At 41.7% G+C, this 12,100-nt stretch overlaps 1 protein-coding gene across 1 annotated transcript in view; it reads right to left on the bottom strand.

Annotated features, from left to right (window-relative positions):
- IL22RA1 (interleukin 22 receptor subunit alpha 1) overlaps nt 1-8,339 on the bottom strand; it is a 16,057-nt gene extending 7,718 nt beyond the window's left edge. The window contains exons 1-3 of the mRNA XM_015819669.1: nt 8,046-8,339; nt 3,245-3,377; nt 1,677-1,858 (exon numbers count right to left, since the gene is read on the bottom strand). Coding sequence (XP_015675155.1) covers nt 1,677-1,858; nt 3,245-3,377; nt 8,046-8,088 — 358 coding nt within the window. The 5' untranslated portion in view covers nt 8,089-8,339. The remainder of the gene's footprint in view (nt 1-1,676; nt 1,859-3,244; nt 3,378-8,045) is intronic.
- Nucleotides 8,340-12,100: the final 3,761 nt, after the last annotated feature.

Consider the following 12,100-nt stretch of genomic DNA (forward strand, 5'->3'; position numbering starts at 1 on the left):
GAGAGAGAGAGAGAGAGAGAGAGAGAGAGAGAGAGAGAGAGAGAGAGAGAGAGAGAGGATTAGTTTCAGACTAATGATAAATAGTCAAGTGTTTTAGTTGTTTTCTTGCAGACGTTTTATGACCCATCTAGGTAACCTCTTCAGTGCTAGAAGGAAATAGGGTTAACAGAGAGCAAACCCCACTCCTTTCTAGCACTGAAGAGGTAACTTAGTTGGGCCATGAAACATCTGCAAGAAAAAAACAACAACATCAAAGAACTGTAAGTAGCCCACAATTCATCTGTGAGCTACAAAAGTTGTTTACAGGGTGTCCTTCACAAGTTTAGTTCTACTGGTAATCAGTAGCATCTACAGGGAGTGATAAAAAGAAGTCAAGGAGTGGTTGCAACACAAAAGTGAAGCCCTGCCCCTTTGTATGTGTGTGTGAAGTCAGCACATACACAAAAAGAGGGGATTTCATTGCGTGATCACCATCTTGACTTTTTTGGCAACCCCTTCCTGTACATCACTGGAGGTAACATTCATGTACCGTATTCTAAACTGAATTTAAATGTCAAACATCCAGTGAACCACATCTGCCTGTCTGTCTATCTGTCTGCCTGCTTGTCTGCCTGTCCATCCTTCTGCCTGTCTGTCATTCTTTTCCATTTTTGAGATTGGAAGCCATCTATTCTGTTTTCACAATGGTTCCATCTACTCAAAACAGTGCTGATCCCCTTCAGCCTTTACATTTAAGGTTCATCGTGGTTATTTTATCTCCATAGTTTAGTAGGTTGTGCAAATCCAGCCCATTTGCCAAGTGAGTGGTTCATTGGGCCAACCCAGAAGATGGCTCCATTCACACAACCCACTAAACCAGCCATCACACTCTTGAATCGCCCAATGTACTGAAGTATAACTGAGTTAAATGACCTGAGTTCACCCAGCAGGATAGGCTAAGCAAAAACTCGACTTAGCCTGTTGTGAGAATGCAGCTGCTGGGTTTATAACTGATTGTGTTAAGTGTTACTCCAATGTGCTTCTCTTTTATCCATTGAGGCCAAAGAAGGTCTACTTTATGGCAGACAGTAAAGAAAATTAGTGAAGGATTAGCACAGGTTCAAAACATTTCAGAAGTCATCAGCAAGTCTCTAGGAGCCTAATTTCCTATAATTCCTATCTGGTAAAAGGGGGGGTTTTAATAAGAAGGAGTTATTTCCGTTTTACGTTGTACATTACTTTGTTTAGGAGAAAAGTATGAGTACTTGATGAAGTCAATTTATGGTTCTCGGTTACCTGTCAGGACGAGAACAAATGTTTTTGAAGACAAAGACGAAGAACATAACAAGTAATGTAAATAACTATGGAAGCGAATAGGTCGACGTGCCCTGCCTTTTGGAGGAAATTCAAATCAGCTGGCAATTTCCAGCATTAAAATCCACCCTAGCTGGTCAATAAAACAAAGGTATCATGAGGGGTAATTAAAAAAAAAAGTTAAAACGAAAGCAATAAACAGCTACTTGACAGATGGAAACTGACTCAGAAAAAATGCCGATTCTGCCTGTCCTGGAGGGGTTTGCTGGGAGGTGACCTTCGGAGGAGAGGATGGCACTCTTAGCAAGGCCCATGTCATGAACAAACAGGCTGGAGATCCAGCATTCACCCTGTTTACAGCACAGTTCACGAGAAGCACTTACTGTCTTCACGAGGACAGAATCTCGAGGATACGAACCAGTCGGAGACGCAACAATTGGGGACCACAGCTCTCACTTGAGCATGATAGCGTTCGGTGAAATTCTCAGTCTCGTGAGTGAGATTGCAGATGTTCTGGGTGGTATTTTGGCACTCGGGTTTACTCTGCCAGGTCAGGTCGCCGTACCTGTGACCAGACCAGACCAGATGATTACTCACAACAGACTTTGCATATGACATACAGGTGTAGACCAGGAACCAAGAGAGATGGCATCCAAGATGATTAAAAGACAAAGTAGATATGGGTCAAGGTAGGTGACTCCCAATCCTGCATTTACCAAAACTGAACCATGGGCCAGAAGGTGCAACCCCTTGGTGGCTTGACCCATAAGTGTCACCATCACCTCACCACGTCTTGTGGAAGGTATAACTATTTTTAAGTTTGCACGGATATAATCAATTTAATAGGTTACAAGATTTATTTTCCAGATGAGTTCACTCAACACACGTACATTCATACCAAACTAATTTCTTGGTTAGTTTTGTGCGTGCATGTGTCTGTCTCTCTTTCTGTAGCTAGCCATCTTGGATGAATGGGTAAATATGCTCCCATCCTTTGGGTATAATGAATTAACATTATGTATCGTCGGGTGCCAGGTAGGCGTGGCCCATTGGATGGGTGTGGCCTATTGGGTGGGCATGGCCCATAGGGTAGGTGTGGCCAATTGGGTGGGCATGGCTGCGGTGGTAACGGCAGACTGGGTGGGACTAAAAAGTTCAATCAATCAATTCCAACTTTGCGAGATCTTTTTTTTCCCCGCGAGAAGTTGAAATTGATTGATTGATTGAACCTTTTTTTTTTGCACATGGTGGCAGAGGCCTAAAGTGAAAAGGTTTCATAAAACCCAGCTGAAGGCCTAGGACTGGGGCAATGGCGTGCGTGCCCACAGAGAGGGCTCTGCGTGCCACTTGTGGCACGCGTGCCATAGGTTCGCTACCACGGGTTTAGGATTTAGTGAATTGTTAAGTCAGAGCAGGACACAATAGGGGTAATTGGCATAATTCAAGAACCAAATGTGTTGCAAGGGCACAGTGCCTGAGAAAAGAGGAAAGTTAATCATTAGAAAGACTTTAAGGTCATTGTCTACTGATTTTTAGCAATGGATTGTTTGGGGAAATTTTGATCTTTCATTTTCAACAATGATATAAGGAAAGGGGTTTTTAATATGTTTAAATTTCCTGAATGTCCTATCTGATTATATATATTAATACATTAATACATTTTTCTTCTCTTTTAAAAATCCACTTAACAATGCAATATTGTATGTTTATCGGTAACTATTAACATGTGAGTTTACATTTCATGATACTGTGTGATGCATTGAAGTTGATACAGGGGTAAGGATTGAGTTTAATTTTAAAAAGTTCCTCTTGGAGTTGCACATAACCTACTGTTTCTTCATCTGATGACACAACAGATACCACTGTTTACAGTACCCTACTTGAAATATCCATGGATTCAGGTCATACAATACAGGACACCAATTTTTATGAAAAAGCAGAGCATCCTTACGTCTTATACTGAACATCGTATAGGGTGCCTGGGGGTGTCTCCCCTTTAATCTTCCACGTGAAGATATTTTCAAAGTTGGTGGACCAAAAAGTTGCTTCTTGAATGACTGGTGGTCTTTTTCCCAGTGAATTTCCTGCAAAGAAGCATGAACAAGAATTCAAGATTAGCTTCGGTGGAAAATTCAGTTATAATTCTTTGCTTCCGTAAAAGCCACTGCTTTCTCTTATCTGAACTCTACCACAATGGGTAATAATAATAATAATAATGATAATGATAAAGTTGGAAGGGACCTTGGAGGTCATCTAGTCCAACCCCCTGCTCAGGCAGGAAACCCTATATACCATTCCAGACAAGTGGCTGTCCAGTCTCTGCTTAAAAACTTCCAGTGTTGGAGAATTCACCGCTTCTGGAGGCAGGTTGTTCCACTGGTTAATTGTTCTAACTGTCAGGAAGTTTCTCCTTAGTTCCAGGTTGCTTCTCTCCTTGATTAGTTTCCATCTGTTGCTTCTTGTCCTGCCCTCAGGCGCTTTGGAGAATAGCTTGACTTCCCCCTTCTTTGGGGCAGCCCCTGAGATATTGGAACACTGCTATCATGTCCCCCCTCGTCCTTCTCTTTGTTAAACTAGATTAAGAAGGAAGTTAAGAAACTCCAGATCCCTTGACCTTTCTTACTAGGAGGTGGTTTCACAAAACACACACCCAACCAGGACAATTAGAAGACAAACTGTTAGTCAGCAAAAATTTGTTAGCGTCGTGTGCATTGCCCAATTTATTTATGTGTGCATTGACCCTCTTTATTTATGTGTAAGTGAGGAGTGGCACCCCATGGATACGAGGGGCCCCTTAGAAAGGTAGGGAATCCCTTTATATACGGATCAAACATATTGGGTTTGGAATGCATTCTTTGGTTTTTTAGCATCATTTGACTCATCTACTGTATGGTCTAGACCAGGGGTAGGCAACCTCGGCTCTTTTATGACTTGTGGACTTCAACTCCCAGAATTCCTGAGCCAGCATGGCTCAGCTTGGAAACTTCCCCTTTCCCCTCAGCATGGCTGGCTCAGGAATTCTGGGAGTTGAAGCCCACGAGTCATAAAAGAGCCAAGGTTGTCTACCCCTGGTCTAGCAAGATCAGTTATTTTATATGTACCATGTAACATTTCATAACATACAATAATTTCTTAGCATGATCTTGTTAATGATCATCCTCTCATTAAGTGGGCGTAGTTTTTGGATTACAATGAGTTTGCAAGTGACTAAGGTTCAACTCTTTGCACAATCCCTTTGAACCAGTTCTTATCAGAATCCACATTCCACATAGAGAATCTCCTATGTTACTTCAAAGAACTAGAAACATTAATCAAAGAGTCTCCTAGTCCAGTGATGGCGAACCTTTTAGAGACCGAGTGCCCAAACCGCAACCCCAAACCCACTTATTTATTGCAAAGTGCCAGGGCCGCGTCAGCATTGTGGTGCCCTCGGGGGGGGGCACGGAGGCGCCTCTGAGTGCCGCCTCTGGCACGCAAAAACCAGGGGCACAAAAATGGGCCACCATGCTGCAAGGCGCAAAAACGGCTGCCGCCACGCCGTAGGGTGCAGATACAAGGCGCTGCACCACGCAAGAACAGGGCAGGGCTAGTGAGTATCACGCAGGCACTAGCCCCGCTCCATTTGCAGCACGTGCGTGCTCGTGGCCCCGTGTGCGCATGCACGCATGTAAAATGCTTCCCCCTCCCTTTTCTTCCAGTCCACCAATCGACAATGGTTGGTGACCTCTGCTCTACCACCTCTACTCCAGCTTGTTAGTCGGCCGCTTCGCCTCCTTTGTGCTGGGCGGGGCTGCCACTCCGGGTGGCGGTGGCGGCCTGATGGACCTGCTGCTGGTGGCAGTGGTGCATGTGCCAACAGAGAGGGCTCCGAGTGCCACCTCTGGCATGCGTGCCATAGGTTCGCCACCACTGTCCTAGTTACTGAAATCATTACTCAAAGCCTCCCTCCCCAACACAAAGCTTCTTTAAGGTTAACCCGATTGGCACCATTGGAGCTTAGCATGTAGGGAAAACACAGATCCTTGGGTTAGCATATGACCAGAACATATATAACTAGGTTAAATGTGTGTTTGTTTGATTCCTATTTCTAAAACTCTTTGCACGGCTTTTAGCCTCTAGCCTTTCCTGGGTGTCAAGAAGAAAACGTCTACCAAGATGGAGGTTCCCAATTTGTGACTTTTGAAGATAATTTGAGGTCCTCTTGATAAAATGGCTTATTTAGTTACATTTAAGATAGGATATTTCTTGAAGTTTGATACAGCCAGCTTACCAGAAAGATAGAGAGAGGGGAGCAGAGCTCTCAGGGAAACAACAACAAATAGTTATAAAAGGGGATAGGTAGAAAAAAAATACATGAAAACAAAAATTGCAAGGAAAGTATTAAACCGATAGGACACAAAACATGAGAAAACTGTCGGGATAATGGGACAATTTCCATGGGATAGAGGTAAACAGAAAACAGATTGCAGTGCCCTGTCAATTTCTATGGTGGGGTGGAAAGACAGTAAAAGATCAGTTTTTTACAGTCACCAAGATAGTGATCAACAAACAAAGAAATGCATTGCTTAGAAACTGGATCACTACCCTCTGAATTGTAAAACGGAACAAACAAGGCTAGGATTTATGCACTGCCTAGAATGGAATGCAGGAACTAAACTGTATCCCAGACTCAATGCTTACATTATCTGAGAAGTATAGTGACCTTAAATCCTTCATCCCAACCCATATGGGGAGAGCCCGTGTGAATTATTTTTCCATACAAAGATTAAATTACACTCATACTGCAGGAGGAATGAAGAGAAGATATGGGTAATCCTTGATCACAACGGAGCTCAAAAATTATTCTGTTAAGCAAGACAGTTGTCCTATTTTGTGACCTTTTTTTACCATGGTTTTTAAGTGAATCATGCGGTTGTTAAGTGAATCTGGCTTCCCCCATTGACTTGCAGGTTCACATGTAATCTTCCTAGCTTGTTAGCTAGGAAGATTACATGTGAACCTGCAATAGTGCAATTTTTATCAGCGCCACTGCACTTTTGTGCAATGTCAGTGCCATCACTTATGGCCAATTGTCACACTTACAACTATTGCAGCATCCCCAGGGTCACATGATCAAACTTCGAATGCTTGGCAACTGGCATGTATTTATGACGGTTGCAGTGTCCCGGGGTCATGTGATCCCTTTTTTGCGACCTTCTAGCAAGCAAAGTCAATGGTGTTCCTAATTTAACAACTGCAGTGATTCACTTAACCACTGTGGCAAGAAAAGCCATAAAATGAGGGAAAACTCACTTAACGACTATCTTGCTAAGCAGTGGGAATTTTAGGCTCAATTGTAGTCATAAGTTGAGGACTATCTGTACTTAAATACTATTTCCCTCTACATGGGAAACTCAGCCATCGATCCTCACTAGGTGAGTTGGGCAATCCCCATTTCGCAATCGGTGGTTGTTCTGCGTATAAACATGGAGGTTGGGTATCTGAACTCCTGGGGTAGCAATGATTAACTCCCATTAAATATTCCCTGGGTCAGGGTCACCTGGTGAGTTTCATAATTGGATGAAAATATGAACGCAGGTCTCCTTTGAGTATAATTGTCCTTCGTTTGTAGTTACATTTGTAGATAATGAAAACATTTAACCAAGGGGAAAAACAAGAAAATAAAAAAGAGATTCCCAAGCTGTATACAATTGACTCTCCAATGCTTAGCAATTTATTCTGTGATTCTAGAAGCTAGCATTTATCTCTGGAATGAATTCATTGCTGATCTGAAATTCATTGCATTTCCTGCAATCTCGTGCTTGCTCTCTACATAAAGAAAACCCACTCAACCTTCTGGATTTCAGCATCACAGTTCTCAACTAGTATGGCCAACACACCACCGAGAACACCAAATGATGGGAAGTTATTTTATGTCTTTCCATATAGATATTCTAGTAACCTTTAGAAGCCACTGAAACTGAGATTACTATCCATGTAAAGTTAAAACAAAGGGTGAGGCGTTTACCCAAAGACACCTAGGAATATTGATGTCATACTGAGATTCAAATCAAAAGCTTCCAAAATAAAATTGCAGGCTTCAGGACAGTCTACCTCTGTAACCTTAACTTTATGACGTGGTCTACCAAGAAATATTTATTTCCCATTGCATTTTTTTTCTCAAAACAGTTGAGCATTCCTTTAAGTTCAGGTCAAGGACAATTCCCCCTTAAGACTGTGATGTTTTGGTACTTCACAGAATGTAAGCACTGTCTGCTTCACAAGGGCAGGAAATAAATCCAATTACATCCAAGATCAAAACAAACATGATACGGTTCAGATCCTATCCAAGAGACACTTGATTTTATCTGTTAAAAATATTATACCGCCATCCACAGTATGTAACACAACTCTAGGTGGCTAACCAATACAGTAGACATACAAATAGTAAAATACATCAGATTACAAAGCAATATACTTATTGTATTTATATTCCATCTTTTCGTGGGATGCATAAGGAAAGGCATTTGATTTCCCATCACTGCCTTTATTTTCACGTTTAACAGAATAACAGAAAGAAGGAACCTTGCAGGTCTTCTAGTCCAACCTATATACCATTTTTATATTGAAAGACGTTCAGCTTGCCCACTAGTTTATTTCCAGGAGGTTGTGCAGCTCTGCTCTGCAGTTCTTCAAAAACCCAGAGGCAAAAAACCCAGGATCTTTTTTTAAAAGGTATTTATGAAAAAAACAAACTCAAGCGGATTGCTTACCTGCTAAAGAGCACAAGGCCCAGTAAATGAAAAGCTTCTTCATTAATAGTGTAATGAGATTAGCCAGACACAAGCAATTTCCCGTGAGATGGGCTAGGTTACTCTCCAGAAGTTTTCAAATCTCCCTGGCCGGCAACATGGACAATTCCTTTCCACCAGGTAGAGAAATTAACCTGGCATCTCCGTTCCCATGTAGCCCACGGGGAGAATAACACCTTTGGATGTGATTAATCCTCAGAGGAGCGCCTGCTGCCAGATCAATGAGCTAAGCAGCTGGAACCCCTCCATCCTTCTGAAGCAAGCATTTCTTCTGATAAAGAAGAACTTCCTGCAACTATTCCTTGGTGTCAGAGCAGTTTTTCTGGTCTGGCGGCTTATTTATTTATTTTCAGCTGCACCTCAACAGGCAGAAGCAAAACGCTCGCCACGCCCCAGTCTCTGAGACTTCTGCCGTACTGCTTATGTGCCTGCCAGAATCAAGAACATTTAAGATAATCCAAAGTCAGTGGAAGAATGTCTGGAGTATCATTCTAAAGCTAGATTTTTTCCCCGATTTTTTTTGTTTTTTTGGAGCACCGGCATTCTCAGGCGCAAGGTGGGAAAATCTTTAAAAGAAAAGGAATTGATGCCAATAAATCATAGTTGAGCGTTTCGAATTTCAGGACCGCTGAATTTATAAAGGATAATAATAATAATAATAATAATAATAATAATAATAATAATAATAATAATAATAATAATAATAATAATAATAATAATAATAATAATAGTAAAGTTGGAAGGGACCTTGGAGGTCATCTAGTCCAATCCCCTGCTCAGGCAGGAAACCCTATACCATTTTGGACAAATGGCTGTCTAGTCTCTTCTTAAAAACCTCCAGTGTTGGAGCATTCACTGCTTCTGGAGGCAGGTTGTTCCAACGATTAATTGTTCTAACTGTCAGGAAGTTTCTCCTTAGTTCTAGGTTGCTTCTCTCCTTGGTTAATTTCCATCCGTTGCTTCTTGTCCTGCCTTCAGGCGCCTTGGAAAATAGCTTGACACCCTCTTCTTTGTGGCAGCCTCTGAGATATTGGAACTGGAATTGGAACTGGAGGATGGAATTGTCTAAATTGCTGTTCCAAGAGGTTTTTATAAAAGGGTTGTTCTGTGCGATACGTCAGACCCTGTCACCAAATGCTTGAGGGAGAATAGAGGATGGATCACCTGGTGTCTTACTTTTCATCTCTATTCTGGGACCACAGTGGCTCGTGTGGTTAGAACAGTGATGGCGAACCTTTTAGAGACCGAGTGCCCAAACCGCAACCCAAAACCCACTTATTTATCACAAAGTGCCAGGGCCGCATCAGCAAATTCTTGAGGAAAAATTTCCCCTCACGAGGAAGCACAATGTTTCCAGAGCTGCTGGAAACAATCCAGTGAGCAGTTGAGAAATCCCAGTGGCTGATCCTTGGTTATTCCAGCCTTAAACTTTTTCAATGCATCAGAAGAGGCAGTCTGCTTGGTGCGACCAAGCCAGAAATTATGTATAGTAATTTTCCCACACATTCCAGGTCTTTGCAAAGAACAATTAAGGCCTCCTGCCGTGGATGATGGTAGTGGTGGTGGTGAAGGAAGATTCCATTTCATCTGAAGGGACATCAGGAGAGAAGGCCTTGGATGGAGGGTTATCTGTAGCAGCGTTGTGCTTCCTCGTGAGGGGAAAATTCTCCTCAAAAAATTGTTGGAAAATTTCTCCATTTCCTGGATAATTTCAGTGAAATCACCCAACTAATTTTCTTGCCTTCAAGTATGATGGAAAATTTCAAGAAAGCTTTTAATTGTGCCCCTAGGTTCCTAATGTCATTAAAGTTGCTGGGTTTAGAATTTGTTACCGGGGGGGGGGGGAGTCTGAATTATTAGCTTATTGTGGTTCCTATAGCTGAGAAAGGGATATTTGACTTCAGACAAGAAAACTGGGGGGGGCACGATCCTTGGGATTCTAACCATGTGTGAAACGTGGTAGGATGAGGTAATATATCTCTTTTGTTACTTTATTTTTGTGCTTTGCACTGAAGATAGCATTGACATTTTTAGAGAAAACATCTCTATCCACCTCATGTTTTGCTCTACAACTTCAAACTGTTTGTAGTACCAATCCAAACACAGGCAGTCCTTGACTTATGATCACAACGGAGTCCAAATTTCTCTTGCTAAGCAAGACAGTTGTTAAATGACTTTTGCTTCAATTCACAACCTTTCTTGTCACAGCTATTAAGTGAATCACTGCAGAAGTTGTTAGTAACATTTTGACTTACTATCTTACTATCTGTATTAGCAAACATTTTCCCAGTCGTAGCCAAGCAGAATAATTCAATTTCTGTGGGTTTTGTGGCATGAGATCTAGTAAGAATCCTATGCCGGCTCCATTAGAAAATACCTCCTATTTTGAATGTGAAAGAACTCCAGATCCATTCTTGAGAAGTGAATTTCAGCATTTGGCTTCCATTAGATTTCAGCAGAAAAGTTCACTTAAAGGAAAAAAAAAACCCCAATGCCTGTATGGAAAGTTTATTTAAAAGAGCTTACAGTGGGGGAATTTGCATTTTAAATACCAGTAGCGTGTGCTTTTTAATTACATTCATGGGCAATTTGTACTGTTGCATATATTAGCGAGAGACGCCCAGAAAATGTTTCTGTGTTCTGAAACTCTTTTTTTAAAAAAAATCAAAGCAGGAAAAAGAAGCAGGAAAAAACTGCGTCACTCTTTTATAATCTGGGGTTTTTCTTTTCTTTACGAAGGCTTAGATTTCAGATCTTTCTATGCTCAGTCTAAGATGGTAGATAACCTGGCAGAATGCTTTTTCTACAAACAGCAGTGCTTTTTTTTTCTTTTCAAATAAGTAAGCTCAAGATATATACAGGTACTGATGATTGATGACCAACATTGGGACAAGTATTTCCCTTGCTAAACAACAGTGGGTTTTTAGGTGACTCAAGCCCAATTTTATGTCCTTTTTGGCCATGGTTCTTCAGCCAATAGTTGTTAAGTGAATCATTTAACTGCAGTTGTTAAGCGAATCACATAGCTGACAAGTGAATTCTCTCATTGGCTCTGCTTGTCAGAAGCTGGCTGGGAAGGTCGCAAACGGTGATCACCTGAATCCAGGATGCTGCAACCATCGTAAATATATGCCAAGCTCCCAAATTTTGATCACATGACTTTGGGGGTGCTTAGACTGTCATAAGTGCAAGGACCAGTCGTAGGTTACTTTTTTCAGTTCTGTTGCAACTTTGAAAGGGGAATAGAATAGAATAGAATAGAATAGAATAGAATAGAATAGAATAGAATAGAATAGAATAGAATAGAATAGAATAGCTGGAAGGGACCTTGAAGGTCATCTAGTTCAATCCCCTGCTCAGGCAGGAAACCGTATACCATTTCAGACAAATGTCTATCCAGTCTCTTCTTAAAAACTTCCAGTGTTGGAGCATTCACCGCTTTTGGAGGCAGGTTGTTCCACTGGTTAATTGTTCTAACTGACAGGAAGTTTCTCCTTAGTTCTAGGTTGCTTCTCTCTTTGGTTAGTTTCCATCCTTTGCTTCTTGTCCTGCCTTCAGGCGCTTTGGAGAATAGCTTGACTCCCTCTTCTTTGTGGCAGCCCCTGAAATATTGGAAGGCTGCTATCATGTCCCCCCTCGTCCTTCTCTTCATTATACTAGACATACCCAACTACAGCAACCGTTCTTTATATGTTTTAGCCTCCAGTCCCCTGATCATCTTTGTTGCTCTTCTCTGCACCCTTTCCAGAGTCTCAAAATCTTTTTTTACATCATGACGACCAAAACTGGATGCATTATTCCAAGTGTGGCCTTACCAAGGCCTTGTAAAGTGACATTCACACTTCACATTAAACGAATCATTGTCAGTCAAGGACTACCTGTATCACAAAACTCCATCTTGTGCAAATCGGATTCCACCATGCTGATGTTTTCTCTGTTGCAATCCTACCACATTGATATTACATCATGGAAAGGCAGGTGCTTTCGTCTTTTTGCATACGTGTAATTTACAGAGC

Source organism: Protobothrops mucrosquamatus, unplaced genomic scaffold (assembly GCF_001527695.2).
Source record: "Protobothrops mucrosquamatus isolate PMUCROS unplaced genomic scaffold, P.Mucros_1.0 scaffold963, whole genome shotgun sequence".
Classification (NCBI taxonomy): Eukaryota; Metazoa; Chordata; class Lepidosauria; order Squamata; family Viperidae; genus Protobothrops; species Protobothrops mucrosquamatus.